At 39.3% G+C, this 26,598-nt stretch overlaps 2 protein-coding genes and 1 long non-coding RNA gene across 3 annotated transcripts in view; 1 reads left to right on the forward strand and 2 right to left on the reverse strand.

Annotated features, from left to right (window-relative positions):
* Positions 1-26,598, reverse strand: part of LOC121639980 (titin-like) — a 618,411-nt gene that overhangs the window by 144,714 nt on the left and 447,099 nt on the right. The gene's annotated exons all lie outside the window — the stretch shown is intronic.
* Positions 5,156-5,717, forward strand: LOC121640093. Its single transcript, XR_006010347.1, has 4 exons — positions 5,156-5,173; positions 5,357-5,377; positions 5,492-5,607; positions 5,704-5,717. It is a non-coding gene; the product is annotated as an uncharacterized LOC121640093 (long non-coding RNA).
* LOC121639997 (Fc receptor-like protein 5) lies at positions 11,874-25,533 on the reverse strand. Its single transcript, XM_041985637.1, has 14 exons — positions 25,240-25,533; positions 24,695-24,964; positions 24,306-24,581; positions 18,870-19,142; positions 18,388-18,666; positions 16,443-16,733; positions 15,568-15,831; positions 14,851-14,961; positions 14,691-14,706; positions 14,513-14,604; positions 13,457-13,507; positions 13,296-13,361; positions 13,129-13,179; positions 11,874-12,545 (listed from the first exon to the last, which is right to left on the reverse strand). The coding sequence occupies exons 1-14, from the start codon at positions 25,433-25,435 to the stop codon at positions 12,538-12,540; spliced, it is 2,244 nt and encodes a 747-aa protein (XP_041841571.1). The 5' UTR covers positions 25,436-25,533; the 3' UTR covers positions 11,874-12,537.

The raw sequence follows: 26,598 nt of genomic DNA on the forward strand, positions 1-26,598 counted from the left end.
TCTTGGAAGATCCGGTTTCCCCCCCTCTGTGAATAGGATTTGATGACAGGACACACTCACTCATTACTCTACTCATGGCTGTCTGCTGTGTCACTCAGTGTAGGGCCATCTATCCCCCCCTCTGATTTCACATAATGGTATGATCCTATATCCTCACATGTAATTGGCCGCCTGTCCATGCTGACCAATTCAAACAAAGCAGTGCCGTGGGCAGAGCTGGGATTAGCACTGAGAGCTAAGGAAGCAGCAAAAAGAAAAAAAAAGGAAAAACTGGGAGTCGGCTCTCACTAGAGAAGGGATTAATGGCTCTTTGAAGGGAGCCAGATCTTGAGGAGCCGTTTATTTCAGAGAGCCATTCAAAAGACTGGCTTGTTCTTATAATATCTTAGTAAATTTCACAATATATAAGAATGACAAACAATCAAAATATCTACCTATTTAAAATCTAATATACAAGATTTAATAAAATTATAGGAAAATCCATCCATCCATTATCTTGACCGCTTATTCCATATGGGTCGTGGGTGAGCTGGTGCCTTTCCCAGCATTTTAACAGGTGAGAGGCAGGGTACACCCTGGACAGGTCACCAGTATGTCGCAGGGCCAACACATAGGGGACAAACAACCATTCACACACACACTCTCTCCTAGGGAGAATTTAGAATAACCAATTAACCTATCATGCATGTCTTTGGACGGTGGGAGGAAGCCGGAGAACCCATGCATACACGGGGAGAACATGCAAACTCCACACAGAAAGGCCACCGCCCTCAAGGTTCGAACCCCCCACAGCCAAGATTCGAACCGGTGACCTTCTTGCTGTGAGGCTGCGGTGCTAACCACCACACCACCGTGCAATCAATGTATAGTACAGGCTACATACAAAGTACTGCAAAAGGATCTACCTTGTATGAAGACTTGATATGTCTCAGATACTGAATTATAATCACTTTATAGATACTGGTGTCAATGATAATAAACATTTTTATATAAAGGGAAAAAATTTTTGCGACCAGGCCGTCTTTTCTCTTTATAGCTGGAATTGATGCCTCTCTCAGTATAAATAAATAATACCAGAGAATTCCCATTTACCACCAAAATATGGAGGATTTTTACTGACATTCAGACACAAAGTTGTTTCTGAGAACATGATGTGGCGGGGTTCTTCGCCAACCAATAAAACAGGCAAGTCATTTGTCAGTTTGTGGTGGATTTGTTGTGCCCGTGGCTCCCAAACTGTGCTTAGCAGTGCGAGAAATGTCCAAAAACTCCAGTGCAATTATATTTACATATTTACAAAAAGAATGGAAAAAAAAAAGAAAAATAACAAACATATGACTTTTGTCTCTCTTTAGACCAGCCAAAAATAATACAACCTTCTGTCTCCGAACAGTCCTTTCAGTTGCCAGCAATGCAACTCAATGAATGAATGAATCCTTCTTCTCAGGCTTCCCTTTAAATACTCTAAGCCCCGCCCCTTATGCTTAATAATCCTTAATTTCTACAAATAAATCACTTTAGATAAGTTCTTGTTATGTTTCCACATAAATAAAATAATTACAAAAATAACACAAATTCTACACATTCATTTCGAATATTCATATTAATCACAGTAGCAGAAACAGCAAAGTAATAAATGGTTTTTAAAAATAAAAATGTTTGGCGCGAACTGGAGTGCTCACGTGGTCGTGACGTCACTTCCGGATGTCGGCTACTTAACAATGGATTGGATATGGCCAAAGCCACAGCAGTGACAGGAAGAGGATGGTAAGTAACCAGCAAACGCCATATAATCAATCAGCCTAGCAAAATATTAAGTGTGCACCCTTAATAAGTCGCTACGTGAGGCAGACTGTATTCCTGTGTGGTTTACTGTTGTAATATGACTGTCGGACTTTGGCGGGAGTTTGTCCCCGGGGAACTGACCAGGCGAGTATGTGTGTGTGTGTGTGTGTGTGTCTGTGTCTGTGTGCGTGTTTATGGACTCAGCAGGGACAGCTGTCAGTGACGAGACGGCTTCATCACATTATCCCTCTCTTCCCCAAGGTTGGCAATGTTTGGCAACCGTGACAGATGGTCTGCTACGACATTGGATTTTCCAGATCGATGGCGGATGTGGAACTTGAAAGGCTGCAGTGAGAGGTACCACCGTGTAAGCCGGCTATTATTGTCCTTCATTGAACTAATCCAGGTAAGAGCACGATGATCAGTCTCTAGATCAAATTCTCTGCCCAACAGATAATAGCGCAGACTTTCTAATGCCCATTTTATTGCCAGTCCTTCTTTTTCAATGACAGAGTATGTGGTCTCACGGGGAAGTAGCTTCCTGCTCAGATACAGGATGGGTTGCTCAGCTCCTTCCTCACCCTGGGCCAGGACTGCTCCGATTCCCACGGCTGATGCATCCACTTGCACCAGGAACTTCTTGTTAAAGTCTGGGCTGCGCAGGACCGGAGATGAACACAGCTGTCCCTTAAGGGCTCTGAAGGCTTCCTCACATTCCTCATTCCATGCCACAGGGTTCTTCTGGTCTTTGGTGGTAAGTGCTGTAAGTGGGGCAGCGATGGTTGCGAACTGCGGTACAAAACGGCGATACCAGCCAGCCAAACCCAGGAAGGAACGAACCTCCTTTTTGGTCCGTGGTTGCTGGCAGTTAAGGATGGCCTCCACTTTGTCCACCTGTGGCCATACCTCTCCTCGTCCCAGCTGGTATCCCAAGTATCGAACCTCTTGTTTAGCCCACTCACACTTGGCAATATTTAAAGTCAGCCCGGCCTGCTGAATGGCTCCCAGGACTCTCCTCAGATGTTTGATATGCTCTTCCCAGGTGTTGCTAAAGATGACCACATCATCCAAATAGGCAGCACTGAAGTCTTCATACCCCTGGAGGACCCTGTCCATCAGTCTCTGGAAGGTTGCTGGGGCTCCATGGAGGCCAAACTGCATGACCGTGAACTGAAAAAGGCCAGCAGGTGTGCGAAAAGCTGTGTAGGGTCGGCAGGAGGGCTCCAAAGGTACTTGCCAGTATCCTTTGCACATATCCAGTGTGGTGATGTACGTGGCAGATCCAATTCTCTCCAGCAGGTCATCAATTCTTAGCATGGGATAGGCCTCAAACTCTAAAATGGCGTTCAGCTTTCTGAAATCGATGCAGGGCCATAGTGAGCAATCCTTTTTGGTTAGGAGGACCATTGGGCTGCACCACTCTGATTCTGATGGCTCGATCACTCCCATCTCCAGCATGGTTGTGATCTCCTCCTTCAGTTTCCCAACCAGCTGCTGAGGAACGCGGTATGGACGTTGTCTGATGGGTCGGTTGTCCTTTAACCGGATGACATGTTGAGTGACTGAGGTTCTGCCTGGTGTTGTTCCAAACAGGGACGGTGCCTCCTGGAACACTTGTAGAAGGTCTGATGCTTGGTCATGTGTGAGATGGGAAAGCACTGGTGTTGCAGTCTGGGTTAAGGTGTCCCAACTTGGGTTTTCCTTCTCAAACTCTTCCTCTCTCACCACTAGGCCCACTGTCACCACCTGATTCTGAGGTTCTTTCTATCTCTTTAGTAGGTTGACATGGTAAGTCTGTTTCGGCTTCTTCTTATCAGGATGAAACACTTCATATGTCACAGGGCCCATTTTCCGGGTAATGGTGTATGGTCCTTGCCACTTTGACAACAGTTTACTGTTGGAGGAAGGAAGGAGTAGGAGCACCTTCTGACCTGGTTTGAAGTCCCGCTGCCGTGCCTGCTGGTCGTACCATCTCTTTTGTGTCCGTTGTGCCTCTTGTAAATTACTTTCTGCTTCTTCTTTGTATTTGGCCAAACGTTCTCTCATCTCCAGGATGAACTGCACCACACCTCTCTCTTCGGTGTTGCTAGCAGGACCTTCCCAGCTTTTGCGGAGTAGATCCAGGGGTCCCTGGACGTCCCAGCCGTACAGGAGTTCAAACGGGGAGAAACCGGTGGAGGCTTGAGGGACCTCACGATAGGCAATGAGGAGAAAAGGTAACCAGCGATGCCAGTCCTTACCCGTGTCAGCCACAAATTTCTGCAGCATCTGCTTCAAAGTCTGGTTGAATCTCTCGACCAGTCCATCAGTCTGTGGATGGTAGGGTGTGGTTTTAATAGCATGGATGCCTAGCTGTTTGTGGAATTGCTGCATGAGTCTGGAGCAGAAGTTGGTACCCTGGTCTGTCAGTATCTCATCAGGGATCCCCATTCTGGAAAACAGTTCAACCAAAGCATGGACAATGGCTGAAGAAGTGATGGTGTGCAGGGGAAAGGCTTCAGGGTACCAGGTAGCGTAGTCACAGATGACCAGGATGTATTGATGTCCCTGGCTGCTCTTTACCAGTGGTCCAACAATGTCCATGGCAATCCTTCGAAATGGTGTGGAGATAACTGGAAGTGGTTGAAGGCAAGCACGATCTGACCTGCGAGGAGTACATGTTTTCTGACAGGTTGGGCATGTCATGCAGTATGATTGAATGTCTGTGTACATACCAGGCCAATAAAACCGTGAGCTAACGCGTATGTAAGTTTTAAGTCGTCCAAGGTGCCCAGCCCATGGAACAGTATGAGCTAAATGCATTACTAAGGGTCTGCGGCTAATTGGGATTACAAGGCGTTTGTGGTTGTCACTGCTTATATACAATATACCACTTTCAACAATAAAGAAATCATTCCCCACAGGATTAACATTCCCAACATCCATCACCTTGGCAAACAGGGGCTCCAATGTGCTATCTTGCTTCTGTAATTCCACAATATTTTCAGGTATCTCCCATATTTTGTCTGTGTTTAAACCTTGTACATTGTGTTCAGTTATACCAAGCTGTTTTTCAAAACGACGTTGCCGTCTAGACTTTTTAGGCCCTTTTATGCCACCCTCACACAGACTACCATCCAAGTCTGGGAGAGGCATGACCCCAGCCTTTGCCTGGGCTCTAGTAATAACTAGACAAGAAACACACTCCTGGTCATTAGCATTAGCAGTATCATTGGTGTTAGCATCAACATTATCAGTCCCTGCAATTTCATCAGTCTCCCCTTTCTGTAGCAAACACATCAACACTGGCAAGTCCCTCCCCAAAAGAAGGTCCACAGGCAGATTATCTACCACCCCAACAGTCAGAAAATAAGGTTGCTCATCGATTAACAGTTATTTCAGTCTGAGGGTAAGCATGATTATCTCTATGAACACACACAATGTCTGTGGTATTACTGTAGTCCATCCTACCAACTGGAACAAGACGTCTGTTGATGAGGGATGTAAAGCTACCACTGTCAATTAGTGCTGTTACAGATTCACCATTCACTGTCAGTTTTATATGCGCTCTTCCTCATTTTGTCATTTTCAGTTGGTTCCAGCTCATTTCTGGGTACATAACATGCACCAGTGACTTTTGTTTTTTTCAGTGGACAAACTGAAGCTTTGTGTCCAGGCTGCTGACAATAATAGCAAATCAGTGTCTTATCGGTTGCTGGTTGTTCAGTCCCTGTGCTGGTGATACCTGGAGGATGTCGTACTGTTGCTCCCCGTTGTGTCCAGACCTGCGATATCGGAAGGGCTGGAGGCCGTACGTTGGTGGTGGGTCGAGCCAAGGTGGTGGTACGTGTAGATGGTCCTCCTCTGCGTGCATTGAGGTACTGTAGAGCCAGTTTTGCTGCTGTCAATCCATCTGCTGGTTCATGTTCCTTCACCCAGGTTCTCACCTCTGGTGACAGGACGCGAAGAAGTTGCTCCAGGATGATGGCCTCCCCGATCTGCTCTTTGGTCCGTTGCTCCGGCTGAATCCAACGGCAGTAGAGTCCTTTTAAGCGGTGATATGTCTCAGTGGGCGTTTCTCCATGTGGCACAGATGCACAGCGAAACTCTTGTCTGTATGTCTCTGGTGATATGTCAAACTTGCTCAATAAAGTTTCTTTAAGGTCTCTGTATGAGTGCGCTCTATCCTCATCCATGGAGGTATAAGCCTCCAGAGCTTTTCCTGAGAGAAGGGGAACCAGTCTGCATGCCCATTCAGTCTCTGGCCATTTCCAGGTTTTAGCCATTCTTTCAAAGCGTAACAAGTAGTTTTCAATATCCTCTCCCACCTGATGTGGAGGAATCTTTGGTTGTGTATGGTATATAGAGTCTGGCCTCTGATGGTCTGATCCAGTTACTGCTTCCTCTGCATCACTCGGTGGCGTGAAAGAGCCAACATCACGCCGGCGAGGGGCAGGTGTAGGCAGTCTTGGGCTACTAGCAGTTGCTGTGCTGGGGGCTGATGTCACGGATCCAGGAGCTGGAGCTTGAGGTCGCGGAGGGGCGGTAGGACGGAGGGACACCCTGAGGTCCCGCAGTTCACGCAGTAAACCCTCTTCCCTCTTCTGCTGTGCCTCCAAGAAGGTCTTCACCATGGTGACCAGGTCCGATGACACCCCCGATGGTCCAGGAAAAGTCAGAGACGTCCCCTCCTCTTCCTCCGAGGTCATCTCTGTGTCCCAGCCGGTTTCCTCACCACCTGCTGCACCGGCGCCCTGGTCCAACTCCTCCTTTGCCTGTGAGCGTAAACCAGTCCGTCTGGGTGGGCGGGCTGACCTTTTTCCACGACTTGCCATCCCACTTCTGACACCACTTGTGGCGGGGTTCTTCGCCAACCAATAAAACAGGCAAGTCGTTTGTCAGTTTGTGGTGGATTTGTTGTGCCCGTGGCTCCCAAACTGTGCTCAGCAGTGCGAGAAATGTCCAAAAACTCCAATGCAATTATATTTACATATTTACAAAAAGAATGGAAAAAAAAGAAAAATAACAAACATATGACTTTTGTCTCTCTTTAAACCAGCCAAAAATAATCCAACCTTCTGTCTCCGAACAGTCCTTCCAGTTGCCAGCAATGCAACTCAATGAATGAATGAATCCTTCTTCTCAGGCTTCCCTTTAAATACTCTAAGCCCCGCCCCTTATGCTTAATAATCCTTAATTTCTACAAATAAATCACTTTAGATAAGTTCTTGTTATGTTTCCACATAAATAAAATAATTACAAAAATAACACAAATTCTACACATTCGTTTTGAATATTCATATTAATCACAGTAGCAGAAACAGCAAAGTAATAAATGGTTTTTAAAAATAAAAATGTTTGGCGCGAACCGGAGTGCTCACGTGGTCGTGACGTCACTTCCGGATGTCGGCAAGGTCGGCAACTTAACAATGGATTGGATATGGCCTCGGTTTTGACCAAAGCCACAGCAGTGACAGGAAGAGGACGGTAAGTAACCAGCAAACGCCATGTAATCAATCAGCCTAGCAAAATTTTAAGTGTGCACCCTTAATAAGTCGCTACGTGAGGCAGACTGTATTCCTGTGTGGTTTACTGTTGTAATATGACTGTCGGACTTTGGCGGGAGTCTGTCCCCGGGGAACTGACCAGGCGAGTATGTGTGTGTGTGTGTGTGTCTGTGTGCGCGTTTATGAACTCAGTAGGGACAGCTGTCAGTGACGAGACGGCTTCGTCACAATCATCCTTTTGTAATGTCTTGTAAAGACAGCAAAGATTTATTTGCACTTTCTACCAGGTCAATATTCAGTACAGACATATAAATAGAGAAGATCAATGTATAGTACAGGCTACATACAAAGTACTGCCAAAGGATCTACCTTGTATGAAGACTTGATATGTCTCAGATACTGAATTATAATCACTTTATAGATACTGGTGTCAATGATAATAAACATTTTTATACAAAGGGAAAAGTTTCTGCGACCAGGCCGTGTTTTCTCTTTAAAGCTGGAATTGATGCCTCTCTCAGTATAAATAACTTTACCAGAGAATTCCCATTTACCACCAAAATATGGAGGATTTTTACTGACATTCAGACACAAAGTTGTTTCTGAAAACATAATATGTTGCTTTTGGATGTTCTGCCATAGTTCCTAAAGAAAGGAAAAAGAAAACATTCAAGATCGTATTTAAATACACAGTCACAGCCTTTCAAAACAAAGAACACAGAGCAAACATACGGAAATAGGTGATAGAAGGAAAGTGGACAAAGAGCTCATTTTAAAATTTATTTTACATTAATTTAGTGGCATTGTTGTGAGCAAATGTCTGAAAAGCTAAAGTGAATGCTTGTTAAAAAAAACATTAAAATAATCACTTTTTGTCCGTTTATTTTCTCGTTTTTTAGAAAGTTGAGCAGGATGGAAAACTCAAAAATGAATAAATGTACAGATTTCATTTATCATAAAATAACTCATGTGAAAAAATATTCATCACTACAATGGTGTTTCAGTAATTTTTGTATTTTTTGTAATGAAATTTAAATTAAAGCACATTAACTAGTTCAGACATCCTATATACAAAAGTGAAAGAATGTCATAATTTATCTTATCTGTAAAAGTCCAGCAGCTCAGAAAAGAAACATTTTTTGGACGCTCATCGTTATAATCTTAACAAGTGTGGAATAGGAACGCATGGCGTGTTAAATGGTGCAGCAAACCATGAATCTACCCAGAACAACACCACCAGGTGCCAAACTCGGGAAACGAAAGAGAAAAGAAAAAAATAGAAAAGAGTTCCAGCATTAGAGAACCAATAAATAATTTATCTGAATGCAGTCGACAATCTAGTGTTGCTTCTTTCAACCATGATGTTATTTTGTGTTAATGCATGCCATAGGGAAGTAGGGCTGGTTTGTGTATCTTTGAGATCTCATGCAGCAATAATGAAGTAATAAAGTAACTGGCTAAAATTCTGTTTGATTTTACTTATTTTATTTGGTGTTACCTTCAACCATGCAAACACTGCAGCTGCAACATTACAATGTTTGACAAAATGAATAATGTTATAAATGCATAAACTTTTTATTTAAACAGACGCCATAAATGATAATGATTTCTTTTGAGACATGAGATGCAGAATTGGAGAACAGCTGGTGTAAAACGGTAAGTTGAAGTGCAGTTTAGTCCGTTATTTACCTGATAATAACAGTTATATTTTATAATAGATTTAAGCCAAATGTATTAAGCAACAGGATAACAGCACAGAAATAGTTAATAATAAACTGCAACCTGTAAGTTGATGATAACATGATGATGAGCTTCTGCAGCTGATGCGACGTCATAATCAGTGACAAAACCTCCTTTATCCATTTTACATCAGCAAGAACCCTTTTAACTCCATGTAAGCTTGATTTGGGTAAAATATTAATAAAGTAATGACACAATCAAATATATGACAATAATGTAAAACACAATACCAAGTTTGATGGTATTATGTTCGATTATTACAAAAACCATAAAGTTTTATTAATTTCTTGAAAAATAACAGTTTTGGACACAGGAGGTTTGCGCCCGACAGCAGCGATATGACGATCGTAAGGAACAGCATGTTTGATGACACAAATATTGAGATATTTGTCAGGAAGAAGACATTTTTATTGTTCCATAGTTTTGTGAAGAGATGAAGTGAATGAAGTAAAACCTACAGTCATGAATTCCATGTTGCTTTGTAGTGATGGAAGAGAGAGTAGTTTATTTAAAGAATGGGTTTATATTTAATATGGTGAAGAATAGAATGGATTCTTTTTTATTTATTTTGCACTATATGAGAGATAAACTGAAATATTGTCCATGTGTTTGATTGACTGATTGATTTTTATTTTGAACAAAAAATAACACAAATTAATCAGAGTAAATGAAAAAGTAACAGTTGCTATAGAGTCTGAAAAGGAGCAGGATGAAGTTTAAAAACTTATTTATTCCTGCCCCCCTTTTATAATCATAATATTTTATTTTTTTATTTATTTATCTTAGGAAAAAATAAATACAAGAAAGAATGAATATAAACATGTGTTTGGGGGTATTTTCTTTAAACAAGCGCATACTTGTTTGCTTTGACAGCAATCAATGGCTGTTCTATCCAGTCTTTTCATAAATAACTTTTCAGGATTTTAGAAAACTGTGAAAGCAATGAAACAGGCTTGTAATTTTTTTAGATTTGTGTTTGTCTCCTGTTTTGAACAATGGTATAACTTTTATAGTTTTCATTTTACTTTGAAATGTTCCTGTTTGAAATGATGAATTACAGATATGTGTTAATGGTTTAGAAATTCCCAGAATAACCTTTTTGAGTATTACCATGTCAGTTTTATTCCAGTCTGTTGATGTCTTATTTTTGCATTTACTTACTGTATTATCTCATTTTTTCCAGCTTTACATGTAAACAATGAGCTAATGTTTCTTGTTACTGGTTCTTCATCATCATCTTCAGGCACCATTTTCATTCTTTTCTCTTGCCAGTTTTGGTCCAACGTTAACAACGAACTCACTGAAGCTATTGGTTTCATCATTTATGTTGGTAATTTTTTGCCATTACCAATAAAATAATTGGATGATGATATTTCCTTAGACCCATAGTTAATGATACTTTTTTAATATTTTCCAAATCTCTTTAATATTGTTTCTATTTTCCTCTAATATTTTACAATAATAATTTTTCTTACATGTTCTCATTATGGTGGTTAATTTATTTTTATACTTCTTATATTTTAATTTTGCTTTCATTGTTCTACATTGTAAACATTTTCTGTACAAACTGTTTTTCTTCTTGATGGCATTTTGTAATCCTTTTGTAATCCATGGACAATGATTATATTTATATTTACTTCTATATTGTTTTATGTTTATCATGTAAAAATTAAAAAAAAAATCTTAAGAATTTGTCATATGCTCTATCAACATCTGCTTCTTCCAATATAGTTTCCAGTTACATGTTAAGAGCTCATTTTAAATGCATTATTGTCTCTTCTGTCCTCACCTACTTATACTTTAACATATTATCCCTTTTGTCCTTGTTACAGTTATAATAAATGGCAAAAACTGGCAAATGATCACTGATATCATTGATCAGTAATCCACTCACAGTTTTGTTGTTTGTGAATATATTATTGATTAGTGTAGCACTTTGTGATGTAATTCTGCTAGGTCTTGTTATTTTGGGGTACAGGCCTATGCTATACATTGTATTGATAAACTCTTCTGTCATATTATGCTTATTTGGATTTAGTAAATCTATGTTAAAGTCATTACAAATAAATATAGTTTTATTGCATGAATTCTAAACTTTTCATCCATCTATTCTTTGAGAATCTCAATTATGGAACCTGGTGTTCTATATATACATCTCAAAATAACATTTTTCCTATTTTCCTGACATATTTCTATTGTTATAACTTCCAATATAATATTGATAACTGTTGTCATTCTTTCTACCAGCTTATAAACATATTTCTTGTCCACATAAAAGGCCACTCCCCCTCCTTACTTGTTTTTTTGTGTTTATAAAGATCAAATCATATCCATTTAATTCGATGTCTGTTCCCTTATCAGGTTTCATCCAAGTCTCTGATACTGCAATGATATTGAAGGCACTGCTGCCTTTTAGGCTGGGCCTTTTTTTTTTTGGCTACTCATAGTTCTAATTATTAAAGGTATGATACCTATTGGTACACAAATCTTAGATCAACCCTCTAGTCATGATTGATTCTGGGCTGGACTAATTATAGCTGAGCACCGATGCCCCGTCCTTCTTGGGCCACGGTTGTCACGTCGTCAATTTGTTTTGAAAGTGCTCTATAAATAAAGTTGGATTGGATTCCAGATGTTAGAAAGTTAACACAGAAAATCAAACAGATGATGTTTTGTGTGTTATTTTCTTTGTGACTCCAGGCTGATGTTAACGTCCTCCTCTGGCCATTTTCAAGATATATAAGATAACAAGACAAGACACATTTAAATAAAGATATTAAACCATTTATTTATTCACCCGACTTTATTAACACTCAACTAAATTTGAAAAAGAAATTAAGCCAGAAAAAAGGCTAAAAAAACACAATAGCATTCTTAGGAATCTTGCTCATCACACTTTAAAGCGTACACCATCATTGTTCAATCCTTGAAAGACATTCAGGGAAACACACACACACAACATAACACCACCAACCTCTGACAGGGAGGAAAAACACCACATAACATCCAACATATGACTTGGTTATAGTACACTTGCATATTAAATAAGCAGAGTACTACATACTTACACAGCTGAGCACATTGAAATGTTATCAAAGCCAGTTAACTCTGTTAAACCCATTTTAATACTGACAGTAAATATTTCAGTTATTTAATGTTTAACCTGTAAAATACAACAAGGGTCAATTTGTTTTTGTTCAATCCATGGTCACATTATTAAAAATCTTTTCATAATTTTGTTTTAATCTGCTTTTATGTATTATGTTGCAGACGAGGTATAAGATGGACATGGCTGTTAAGCTTTGTACATGGTTTTAGTTGTTTTACGTTTTGGCTATAAAAAGCATAAATGAGAACAAATAAATCCAGATCATGTAATATTTTAAAGAAATATGATACAAAACTGGACAAATGACTGTCTGATGGACGCTTGGACGTCTAGAACAGTTGCTAACACGTTTAAACAAGAATATTGTTTCTGCTTGTTGTCCACACGTCTCTTCTTTTGGTGGTAATAATCTTCTTTTCATGGACCTAAAACACAGATAAAGAAAACATTTTAAAGAAATAAAGAAAATGAAAATGGACAAATGGTGAGATTTTTAAGTTAAATGGTAAATATGAGGTGATGACTGTTAAACTACGATGAGGGACAAAGTGACATCAGAAGCTGATTCATTCACAGCAAATGAACTAGTTGGTCAAATATCTCATCCAAGTTAAAGATAATGTGGTGGTTAGCACCGCAGCCTCACAGCAGGAAGGTTGCTGGTTCGAGCCTCGGCTGGGATAAAGTTCAAACCTGAGGGGGTGGTGGCTTTTCTTTGTGGAGTTTACGTGTTTTCCCCTTGTATGCATGGGTTCTTTCCAGGTTCTCCAGCTTCCTCCCACCATCCAAAGACATGCATGTTAGGGTAATTTACTCTAAATTCTCCCTAGTAGAGAGTGTGAATGGCTGTCTGTCTCTTTCTGTGTTGCCCTGCGATGGACTGGTGACCTGTCCAGGTGTACCCTGCCTCTCACCTGTTAAATGCTGGAATAGGCTCCAGTTTACCCGTAATAGTATAAACATAACAGATAATGACTGAGTGGAAAAATTTCATGTTTACATTAGTACCTGTTGCTGATTCAGGATGCACATTAATGTAGTCAGAGCTCTCGTGTTCCCCTGTAACAATGATGGTTTCAGTGTATTCAGTAACACACACTTTATCTTTCAGTTAGACTCTGATATTTGTAGTAACATAAACAAAAATGATTTTGTAAAATATTTTATATACTTACTGCTCTTATCACAACCTTTGAGGTTAAGATGAGATGTGACGTTGCTGTGTTCATCTGCTGGTGCATCTAAAATAAATATTTACATACATTTAGGGCGAGTCACGCTTCCCTACATTATATGGTCTTCTGACAGCTCCACATGAATCAAGTTTATACTGTACCACTTCCAGTGTTTCCACAAACTCTGATTGATTCGTAGACAGCAGCATCACCTGCATGTCAGAGAAAATAAAGAAAATCAGATTTGTTACAAGTTACCACTTTATTACTGTTGTGAAATGCTAAATTGAATAGTGATGTTTAATATTTTTAGTTTGCTGAGTATGAATTTGCCTGTATTTCATGATTAATTGCTGTTATTATTCTTTTTTAATTTTTTTTTTAACCTGTCCTGTCCAACATCATAGCAAGTCGAATAATAGTCTGGCTGCTGTGTTTTTGCTTTTCCAAGGGGGACATTATGGGTATAAGGCTCCTCTTGATAATATGATTTATTTATTTATTTATTTACTTTAAATTATAGAATCTATCTAATCTTGCTGGACTTGATTGGAGGGAACAGAAAAAGGAGGAAGACAGCAAAGAGAAGCAAAAAGGAAAGCACAAAGAAGAAAGAGCAGAAAAAACAACAGATAGATGCAACGACCCTTCAATCCACACTGTCACCAGATAACACCCCCCACCCCACCCCCACCCCACACACACATACACACCCCTCCACCCACTCCATCCTCAATCCATTACTCCAATCTGTCCACCCCATATAACCCCTCACTCACAGCCTCCCCTGCACCATACCCATAAACACTCATTTTCGCACAACCACATCACACATAATCCTACCACTATGCCCCGTGGGGGACGTCCCCAGCAGACCAGAGGACAGCGAGCCCCAAATCTGGTCCCCACCACCCCTAGCGACCCACCCATCACATCCCACCCAGATGCGGCGGACTGGGCATCCCGAATCATTTAGTTTCTAAGAGCAATGGCAGTGCTTTATTTTGAAGTAACAGGAAGTGACTGTTTTAAAATGGAAGAAGGGCAAATTGTTCTGAGATATAATAGATGTGGTGTGTTTGTGTTAACTTCAAGGTAAAATTCAAAATTCAAAAGTAAAAGTTTAATTTAATTTAATTTAAGTTTAATTATTGCCTGATTTATGAAGCTCCAGCTACGTAACAATTACAAACTGAGACATTATTTGTAGGACTGACCATGAAGGAGAGAGGAATAAACCTGAGTTTCATTCTCGTTGACTGATTGTTGCGTAGCAGAGACTCGGTCGATGTTCAGAATCTGATTCAACCTGAGAAATAAAAATAAATAATGTTCATTTAATAAGAATCATATCATGTAAACAGTCGTTATATTTAATGTGAGCCATGTACCAACCTGTTACAACATGCATCTGTAAAAAAAAAACAAAAGAGATAAAAACAAAACAAAGAAAATGGATTCTTGTATAATTAATCTGTTTAACCAAGTTAGAATTGTTAATCATTTTCATTAAATTAGTTTCTATCATTTTCAATAAGTGACAAAAAGGCCTCACCCTTTATTTTTCTGTAGAAACACAACAGCAGCACAAAGAGAAGCAATAAAATCCCACAAACCAGTCCGATGAAGAACGGCACAAAAAATGACCAACTTTCAGACCTAAAACCTGAAATTATAAATCGCATATCAAAATCTTTATTCATTTATTTATCTTTATTTTTCCCATTGAGAAAAAAATAAGGACAACTGGTACTGCTGAAGATGGACAAAACCATTTTATATGATACTGAATAAAATATAAACTATAAACATGATGTGCAACAAAGAACTGATGTTTCAGGTCAACTGAAGCTGAATTTATATGAAAAAAATAAAAATTAATAATTTATAAAATCCCTAAAAAAAAAAAAAAAAAACGGATACATCTAATTATACTGTCAAGAAGATCAAAATTAAAAGTTTTTTTTCTCCATGTAATTTCCTCCGTGATAGATTTCTGTCCCAAAATGGTAGAACATAAGTAAAAATAAATTTAGGGAATCAAAGACACCTAAAAAAATAACAAAGCATGTGCAGTCTTTTTTATCTTTATGTTCTGTATACAGATGAATTTCAGTGATATCTAAATTTGTGTTCAAATAAGATATTTAAGTTGTACTAAACAGGTTTTGGGTTACACTGTATAAAATTCTGCAGAATAGTATCAAAATGGTCCAATAAAATGATCATTACTTGTAACACATTTGAAAGAAAAAGCGTAATGCAAACTTACTCTGTGCAGTGATGTTGACCGCGTTACTGAACTGGCCAGATCCAGACTCACACCAGAACACTGCAACACCCTCCTGTAAGCTTCCCAGTTCAAACCAGGATCCAGTTAATGACCCACAGCCGGAAATGGACAACAAGTGTTGCTCAGTAAATCTCCTCAGTCTCCACTCAGTAGAGTTTCCTCCACAGCTCAAAGACACAGAGTCAGAGACGGAGTAGAGCTCTCTGTCAGGACTCGCTGTGAGAGATGCTGCTGGATGAGAATCTGAAAAAAGAAAAATTAAAAACATGCTTTTAAAATGTGTTTAAAATGTGTCAATATGAATGTGTGGTCTAACAATACATAGTCCATGTTTTTATTCAAGTAGTGTTTAATTTTGTTGTTAAATATTTGACAAATTTGAATTTGCTGTAATCTTTATGTGATAAGAGTTGAATTGCCTTTAGCCTTCATTATTATCCACATTCACAGAAGCAGCTTATTGATGAAAGGTGCTAGATTAGATCCAGTTTAAATATTTTCTTATATTTATTAAGGTCGGAGATTTGAGGATACAGTGTGCATACAATCTGTTAGTAAATTAAATAATTTATATTGTGCTTTTTAAAGAAAACTCTGTTTCACAACACCAGAAGAAATCATTTAAAAATAGAAATAAAAAAGAGATACAAACACCAAGTTACACCCAGTTCAGTCAAGAAAGAAAGCAGAATGGCTTCCAGGAGGATGAAACACATTTCTATATGTGGCATTAACGGGTTTTAGTTTCAACTGGGTCTGGACACAAAAACACTGGAGCTTTAGATAAATATGTATGATGTTGTCACAGAAAACAGAGGAGCAGTAATAATGAAAATCCAAAAACAAAGACTCACCTCCTGACCAGACAAACTTTGGTTCACTGTAACTAGTATAATATACCACGTCCCCCCGTCCTGCTCTGCACACATATCCTGCTGTGAGAGTCTGTCCACGCACAATGTAGGAATGATCTGCAGTTTGAAGGGTTAGTTCATAGTTGTAGAAGCTGCTAGAAGGCTGAGGAACAGCTTTATACCAGTAGAACCTCCACCCTGCAGATGGATGTTCAACCTCACATCTCAGAGTTACTGAAGATCCAGGACTCAGCCATGATGGAGACACAGAGAGGACAGGCCGGGGTTCTGCTGGAAAATGATTTAGTCAGAATGATCGTGATGTGTAGTCTTTAGCTTAGATAATACATGCAATTTTTCAACAGTATTAAGCATCCTGCCACAGCAAACAGATCTGTTTGTTTTATGACAATAATTAATAAATAGAAGATACAGAATACACAGAAGATACACCCCATACACAGAAGATACAGCTCATATACTGAAGTGCAGCCAAGGTGCGGATTGTGGCCTCAAGCCCTTTGCTAAAATTATTTGAAGAGGACTGTTCTTTGGCTTCATTCAGAATCAAAATCAGAATCAGTTTTATTGCCATTGTCAGTGAAGGGTTCACAGACTAGGAATTTTTCTTTGTGGAATGGTGCAACATGGAACATAGACTAGTAAGGGAAAATAAATAAATAAATTGATAAGGGCATGCAATAAAGACAGTATAACTAAACTAGTGTGTGAGTGTGGAGTGAACCGCGTAGTGCAAATATTGTAGTGCAAATGGCAGAGTTGGTCGGTGTCCATGAGTCCGATACTGAGTAGCTGATTTTTCATGAGTCTGATACAAAGTTATTTTAGTGTTCATGAGCCTGATAGCAGAGGGGAAGAAGCTGTCCATATGGCAGGAGGTTCTGGTCCAGATGGACAGTAGCCTCCTGCCTGAGGGGAGGGGGACAAACAGATCATGTCCAGGATGAGAAGGGTCAGCTGCGATCCAACCTGCACGTCCCCAGATCCTGGAGACATACAGGTCCTGGAGAGATGGGAGCCTGCAGCCACCTTCTCAGTGACACGCACAATGCGCTGCAGTCTGTGCCCGTCCCTGGCAGTGACTCCAGCGAGCCACATGGTGATGGAGGAGGTGAGGATGGACTCGATGATGGCTGTATAGAACTGCACCAACATCTTGGCAGCTTGATTTTTCTCAGCTGCTGCAGGAAGAACATCCTCTGCTGGGCCTTTTTGATGAGGGAGCAGACAGTCGGCTCCCATTAGATGTCCTGGGTGATGGTGGTACCCAGGAAGCGGAAGGAGTCTACAATGAAGATGGGGCAGTCAGTGAGGATGAGGGGGGATAGTGGGGCTGTGGTTTTCCTGAAGTCCACAATCATCTCCACTGTCTTCTGGGCGTTCAGCTCCAGGTTGTTGTGGCTGCACCAGGACACCAACCGGTCCTTTCTGTAAGCAGACTCATCATTGTCTGAGATGAGCCCGATGAGGGTGGTGTCGTCTGCAAACTTGATATGTTTTACGGACTAATGGCTGGAGGTGCAGCTGTTGATATACAGGGAGAAGAGCAAGGGGAAAGTACACAGCCCTGAGGGGATCCAGCCAGATCAGCCAGGTGTGTGGGTGTTAGGCTCAAACTGGTCGAGGACCACTAAGCAAAGATGGGGAGCATTGGATTGACAAAAGATAAAAGGTATAAGATATGAGATGTCACAGATTTTTTCATTAAAAGAATCTATGATAGTCATCACACTGAATAGATAAGCATGAAAAAGCACTGAGGGGGTTAAAAGGATTTAAAACACTGTCAATAATAGCAACTAAAACCAGAGCTCAGTTAGTAATTAGCAGAGTGTACAGATGAAAATATCCATCTCTGTCTGCCTACATGAATCAACACTAGCTTTTAGTGTTAGCATTAGAATATTAAATAATTCTAACTTACTGTCTGATATGGTTAACTTGAAGGTCACACTCCACTGTGTTGAATTATATTGTGAACTTTTGTTTCTGCCTTTACACTTGTAGTCTCCAGAATGAGAAAGAGAAGCAGAGTCAGCCCTGAATTCTCGCTGGTTTGGAGGTTTGTGTGAGCTGCTTGTTCTCCATTCATACTCCCACTCAGCACTTCCTCCTCCTTGGATCTCACATCTAAGAGTAAACATCTCTCCAATGTAAATCACAGGCCAGTCAGGATTCAGAGTTACTCTCACTCCATTCAGGGCTGTAAAAAAAGAAAAGAATAAAATATACAGTATGTCATTCCTAGTTGTTGAATGTTCTTAGAAACAGAATTAGAGCAAGATCATTTTTTAATTAATGTTCTTTATGTTTCTTCACCCAAATATGTATTTCTTTCAAAACTGATAAGCCGGTAGAAAATTGATTGTGTTTGTTGTTTTATTTCACAACAAAAATAAAACTCACGAGTTTCCTCGATGGTGACGTCATGGCTGTCTTCTGTGTAGAAAACTGGTTCTCCTCTTCCTCCTCTGCAGCGGTACAGACCTCCCTGTGAGACTCTGATGACTCCACCTGGTTCATTGTTATTTCTGAGCTGAGCTGCAGGATAGACTGACCCATCTCTGAACCAGTTAAACTTCCAGTCAGCAGAGTGGTCCACAGAGCAGGTCAGTGTTACACTGCCCCCTGCTGGTAGGATTGAACTGTCTGCTGCCAGACTGGCTCTGGGTTTACTGGCTGGTGAGTTTAGAGCAGAAATCATCAAATTATTTAAATGTGACTCATTTAAAAAGTAAATGACGTAAAATCATATTTTTATCATTTATCAAGTCATCATAGACTACAGTGATGTTGTTTATAGAGCTGCCTCTAAACACTCCTCTATTAACTGGACGCCATTTATAACGCCGCCATTTGCTTTATTACCAGATCCTCCTTTAACACACCACTACAGCTTGTGTTCCCTGGTCAGTTAGCCCTCTCTTCACTCTCTTAGATAAACACATTGGTATCTGTTGATTTATAAAACCCTAATTAGAAAACACAGTTGCATCTTCACTCATTACTCAGATTCATAACATCAGATGTCCTCTTGGCTCAAGTCGCCTCATTAAGCTGCTCATCCACAAAGTCTGCACTACCTTCAGTCATTCATCTTTTCACTTTTCTGCTGCAGATGACTGGAATCACTTGCAGCAGAAACTAAAGCTCAGGACTTTTATACCACTGTCATCTTTTAAAAACTTGCTAATGGAAGCGGTCCAGGATTGTTACACTTACTTTTATCTGTAGCTAGTTGGACCATTTTCATGTCTTCCTACAATCTGTTTTAAGTTGGTGTGATCTGCCCCTGGGATCAGTCCTGAGAAAGCATGGCATGTTATCACTTTTTGCTGACGATAGTTAGATCTATGTGCCACTCAAAAAGAAAAATGTTTCCTCCCTTGCACCTCTTCTGACATGTCTCGAAGACATCAAAGCCTGGTTGGCCCTAAACTTTTTATATCCTAATGAGGAAAAAACTAAATGATGGTATTTGGTCGCAGTGGCTTTTGTGAAGCCCTTTATGTTAATTTGGGGTCTTTTGCAGTTTTTTTTAAAGCCAACAGTTTCAAACTTCGGTGTTTTGATGGACAGGGATTTTTAATTGGATCGGCAAATCAGCCCTATACTGAAGTCCAGTTTTTTCCACTTCAGGCAGCTAGCTAAGGTCAAGCCTTTTCTTGCACAACGGCACTTTGAAACAGTAATCCATGCCTTCATTACATCTCGGCTGGATTACTGTAATGCTCTTGCTTTTGGGGTTAACCAGTCCTCCCTCGCACGTCTCCAGCTGGTGAAAATGCAGCTGCACGCCTCCTAGCTGGAGTACGTAAGAGGGAGCACATAACCCCGTCCTGGCCTCCCTCCACTGGCTGCCAGTGCACTACACAGTTCATTGTAAGATCCTTTTATTTGTTTTTAAATCTTTAAATGGTCTGGCTCCTCTTTACCTCTCTGAGCTACTCCACCTCAACGCTCCTTCTCTGTGCCTGAAGTCAGCTGACCTGCTGCTCCTGGACGTACCGAGGTCCAAACGGAAGCTCAGAGGGGACCAAGGTCCAGAACTGTGGAGTGAGCTCCCCCTCCACATTAGACCATCTTCCTCACTCTCTATTTTTAACACGCTTCTTAAAACCAGCTTTTTCTTTGGCTTTCAGCCCAGTATGAGACTCTGTTCCTGCTTTATTGTGCTGTGGTTTGTTTTATTTATTGGTTTTATTTGTTATCAGTCTGTTTATTCCTTTAAAATAGTTTATTGTTTTTAAACTGTTTTAAAAACAAGGAACAATTATTTCATTTTATTATTTATTCCCTGTTGATTGTTGTATTTTCTGTGCTGCTTGTCCATTTATGTACAGCATGTTGTTTCAACTGTGGTTGTTTTAAAGGGCTTTATAAATAAAGTTGAAGTTGAGTTGAATTTAGTTAGATGTGTATTCATGTTTTTTATCGTCTGTTTTTGTTTTTATTTTCCATGTGCTGCCTTTTGCCAGGTTGTTATTGTAAATAAAAATTTGTTCTAAATTGACTCATCTGGTTAAATAAAGGTTTATATTTATCTAGAAGCACCACATAGAAATAATAAACCCCACACTAGACATTAAGTGCCGTTATGACAAAATTACACATTTATAAAAACGTCTAATTTACCTGCTGAAACACAAATGTAGTTTTAAAATGTTGGACATAAAAAAACTCTTTACAACATTTAAAGATCAGATTCACATTTAAAAAAATAAAACAGCTTCCTAATCGGTTTCAGCTTTGTCAAATAAATCCTGCAATTTTTACCTAAAACAGGTTTTTATAGATAAAAACTTGTTGTGGACCAACTATTTTACTGGACGACTTTTACTGGAGCCTTGCTGGTGAAACAGGAGTGTTTTTGTTGCAGCATCATCTGCTACTGGAGCACAGCATGGCTTCATAGATAAACTGTGTTTGCGACTACTCTGAAACAAGTGTTAGCTGAATCTAGAGTTATGATTGTAGCCTGGAAAGGTTTACATCGTTCAGATCTCAAGACTCTCAGCTTTCCAGTGGTGTATAACATGTGAAGCTACTTGGAAGATAGACTGAGTAAAATACATATTTATTGTCATGTCCCGTCCACGGGACGTCTGGTACCAGCGGGTTAAAAAGTGAAGACGTAAACTTTGTATCTACAATCGTGTCCAAGTCAGCTGCAGCCACTAAAGTTCATATTTATCTGAGGTGGCCGTCAGTAGCTTTGTTGGTGTCGGCTCATTGGGTTTTCATAGAACTTCATTTATGTTTTATCTTTGTGTGATTTTAGTCTGGAAAAAGTTTCCTTTCTTTCATCACTTGAGACACTTTTGTCTCATTTACTGCTGTTTGTTTGATGTGTTGGAAACATATTTGATACCATTTAATCTGATAATTTACCGTTAACTCACACAGATGAAAACAGAGTTAAAATGGATGAAAGACGTCCAACTTACCTGATACAGTTACTGAGACGACATCACTCCACTGTGTTAAATAAAACTCGGTTCTTCTTCCCCGGCAGCTGTAGTCTCCACTGTCAGTAACTCTGATAATCCTGTGTTCTCTGAATGATGGAGGTCTATTTAACCTGGTTGTTCTCCATTCATACGTCCACTGAGTTCCTCCACCTTCCTGGATCTCACATCTGGCAGTGATTGTCTCACCTCTGTATATCAGAGTCCAGCTGGGCTGCAGGGTGACGGTGACTCTGTTAGAAACTGTTGACACCAAAACCACCAGTTAGGATACAAATTAAAAAAGATTCAAATAAAACAAACACAACATTTTCCAGCTTTAACTTTTATAGTAATTATGTGAATGTTTGTTGTTCTGCTCTGAAGGAAACTGAAGAAAACTCATCAGTTTAACTTGAACAGTCTGACTCCAGTCCATCAGATAAAATCCTGATTACCTCCTCTAGCTGAGGCTTCTGTCTGATTTCTTAGTTCCCCTGCAGACTCATTTCATCTTCTGAGCTTTATGAATATTTAATAGCTTTAGTATATGTACCTTTAAATCTTAATGAAACAAAAAGCAGTTTATCAATCTGGACTTGGTGTAACTTTCTTTCCTTTCTGAATTCATTTCCATCATTTATCTACTGATTGTGGATGTAACCTCATTTACCTCAGTTTGAAATAAAAACGTTCTCTTTATGTAGATAAGAATGAGGTTAGGCCTTAAATTACTTCTACATTAGTTTTACACTTTTAGAAATAATTTTTTCACAATAAATCTTCTGTCCTCAGAAAATCCATGTTGTTGTATTTAAAAAGAAATTTCTAAACTCACCAGTTTGCTGAATAAAGACTGTGTTACTGAAAGATGTAATAAAGTTTGTGTCTCTTCTAAATCCTCTGCAGGTGTAGTTGCCTCCGTCTGAGATCTTGAAAACTCCTCCTGGTTTATCAGATTGTTTCATGTGACTATTTCTGTACAGATTATAAGTGAATCCTGAAGGGATCTTCAGAGAACAGGTCAGAGTCACACTGCCCCCTGCTGGTAGGACTGAACTGTCTGCTGTCAGAGTGGCTTTGGCTTCATCATCTAGAAGTTAATAAAAAACAAGGAAATGATCATCACTATGATGAATGAAACTAAATATGACGTTAAACGTTATACAGAACTGCTGATATGAGGAAAACTCATGGTTCAGGGTCACAGAAGCATCTCAGTCCTTTATAAAATCCACCCCATCAATGTACAGAAAAGAGAAATTTTTCATTTCATGTGTTTAAATCTGTTAGATGTATCATGAAATTTGATTATAACAGGAAAGTAAAGTAATTTATTTTTATTCTACCTGTCACCATGTAAGAGATGTAACAGAAATGTTTGAGGACACAAACTCCAGATTATATTAAATAAGAGGAAAACAACCATAATGTTGTTGGAAGTGTTTCCTTCTTGTTTGGATGAATCAGATGAAAACAGAGTTAAAATGGATGAAAGACGTCCAACTTACCTGATACAGTTACTGAGACGACATCACTCCACTGTGTAAAATAAAACTCGTCTCTTCTTCCCCGGCAGCTGTAGTCTCCACTGTCAGTAACTCTGCTGATCCTGTGTTCTCTGGATGATGGAGGTCTATTTAACCTGGTTGGTCTCCATTCATACGTCCACTGAGTTCCTCCACCTTCCTGGATCTCACATCTGGCAGTGATTGTCTCACCTCTGTATATCAGAGTCCAGCTGTGCTGCAGGACCACTGTGGGCTTCATGGAAACTGTTCATAAAAACATGCAGTTAGAAAACTTATACACACAGAAAATCTACAGAAATATAACATGATCTTTCATTTTTCATATCAACTCGATTTGTACATTTATTTTCTACATCTGTGTAGATGAATGGAACTAAAACTGACATTACACGTCATACAGGACTGCAGATATGTGGGAAATCTCATGGTTCAGGGTCAGAGTAGCATCTCATTCCTTTATAAAATCCACCCCATCAATGTACAGAAAAGAGAAATGTTTCATTTCTTGTGTTTAAATCTGTTAGATGTGTCATGAAATTTGATTTACTGCTGTTTGCACAGAAGTGCTGGCTGCTTCATACAGATTGTAGTGATTGTTTAATTGTCATGGCTCATGTTACTTCCAGGCCTTAACTGCTTCTTAGGTTCATTCGCTCCACCTGGAGCCTGTGCTCAGCTGTACTTAAACTCTCTACAGTCTCTCCATCCCTGCAGGTTATCGACAGCACAAGGTTGTCGATAACCTGCAGGGATGGAGAGACATAAACCTAAAAAAAAAAAAAGGAAAAAAAAAAAGACACAAACTTTTTTAGATTCCAGTTTGCTTGTTAATCTGGACAGAACACACAGCAAACATGACTGACCTGATACTGACAGTCTGATGGCTTCACTCCACTTTGTTGAAGAATATGAGTCATCTCTGCGTTTACACTGACACTGGTAGTCTCCACTGCTGAGCTCAGAAACAGTGAAAGTAAACTGTTTACTGGAAATCTGCGGTCTAATTGACCCAAGATGTCTCCATACACACATCCACTCAGTGGTTTCTCCTCCCTGGATCTCACATGTCAGAGTGATTTTCTCTCCACTGAAAATCTGAGGCCAGTCAGGTTGTCGTGTTGCAACAACCTGGTTGGAAACTGTTTCCATAGATATGAACAGAAAAACACAAACAGAAATATCATCAGAAAATATTACATATAACTTTCATATAAAATAATTCATGTTTTTTATATAAAATAATAGAACTCACAGGTTATATTAATACTGGCTTCATGACTCATATCAGAGTAATAGGCTGGATCTCCTCTCTCTCCTCTACACCTGTAGATTCCTCCCTGTGACACACTGATGGTTCTGTTTTGTTCATCATTAGTTTTAAGTTGATATTCAGAAGTGTGTGAGGTTCGTCTGAACCACTGGTATTTCCATCCAGCAGAGTTGTCCACAGAGCAGCTCAGTGTCACGCTGCCTCCTACTGATATGGTTGTTGTTCCTGCTGTCACTTCTGCTCTGGGTTTATCTGTTGTATCGTCCAAAAACACAATTTGCAAAAACATAAAACAGAAAATATTAAAAATTTTCAGTTTACATAACTCAACAAAACATGACAGAAATGTGTCACTTTCATTAAAAACATATTTAAATCATATTTGGTCCTCAAGTTTCATGATTTCCTAACAAAATGTATAAATACACTTACATTTAAAGTTCATGTAAAGAAAGATGTGCATATGTACAGCTTAAAAAATGTTAGTCACACTAAAATTAGTCATGTTGAAAGAACAGAGGACTTACCCCGAACATTTAAAAAGATCTTTTTACTGCACTTTGAATAACGTGAAGTCTTCAGACGACCACAGCACTGGTATTCATCTTCATAACTTATACGTAAAGGTGTTAATGTGTAGCGTGAATTTGAGTTGTAGGGAATGAATTTGTCACCATCCTTGAGGATTTCGTAATACCAGTCAGTGTTTGTTCCTTCCTTCATGTCACATATGAAGGTAACAGACTCTCCAGTATAAAAAGTCAACCAGTTAGGATCAATGGTCAGAACAGCTCCTAGAAAACAACAACAAATGTTTAACACCTGCGTACACTTTGCCAGCCGACACACTGTGTAGATATATACAATGAAATTATCTGATAATCCACAAAAAAGTCAGCTTGTGTCTAACAGTGAGGCAACAGGCTGAGATTCATTTACAAAGAAAATAACTGAAAAACTAAAGTGTGTCACCTTGAGTGTGTCCAGTGGAGAGGAGTGTATACAGCCCTGCGATCCAGGTAGAAACAACAGAAATGAACTCAGATATTTAACTTAAATTACAAAATCCCATCTACAAAACACCCAAATTCTTCATTCAGATTCTCAGACACTGGTGAAAATGACTGATACCTAATTTCATCTGATCCAGTTTCCTTAATATCCATGATTTAAACAGAAGAAGTCCTCATGTCATATTTACAGAATAAATCCAGCACACAGAATAAAATGAGTCCCATCCTCTCAACTAATCCTCACACTTCTGACAAATTCCTTTTACAAAGACAGAAAAATGAAAGTAAACCATGAGAGAAGTCAAGACCAGCAGAGAAACCAAAGTTAAAACATGAGTAGTGTAAATAATAAATGTGGGATTTTTCTAACTTCTCTCTTTGTTAACTTGCTTTAACACAAAGCTTCCTTCCTTTAAACACAGCATGGTTTAGTGTGTGTCTACACTTCCTGTCCTGCTGATCCTGAAACATGGTGGATTCTTATTGAACCCATAAAGGCCCGACCCATGAAAAAATGGTAAGAAATGTCCAATGTTTTTAATATGAGGTCTTTATTTGGCCCTTTTTTTTTCATTACAAAATGTAACGAAAAATTTAACATTTTTTGGGCGGGGTATCTACCATTTATTACCATGTGATAATTTAAAAATATTAAAATGTGGTTTTCTGCTTCTGGGTATCTATTAAGGGACAGAAGTCAAGTATCGGATTTTGTTCAACAGGATTTTAAGCAAAGTTTATACCATAAATTGAAGCAAAATGTCTCAAAAGCTGTATGTGACAAATATGTCACATCGGGCTCTCATGGGTTAAAGGTTTGTACATAATCTCATATAGATAGTAGTAAACTTAAAAATTAAATAGCCAAGGGAG

Source organism: Melanotaenia boesemani, chromosome 5, assembly GCF_017639745.1.
Source record: "Melanotaenia boesemani isolate fMelBoe1 chromosome 5, fMelBoe1.pri, whole genome shotgun sequence".
In the NCBI taxonomy this organism is placed as follows: Eukaryota; Metazoa; Chordata; class Actinopteri; order Atheriniformes; family Melanotaeniidae; genus Melanotaenia; species Melanotaenia boesemani.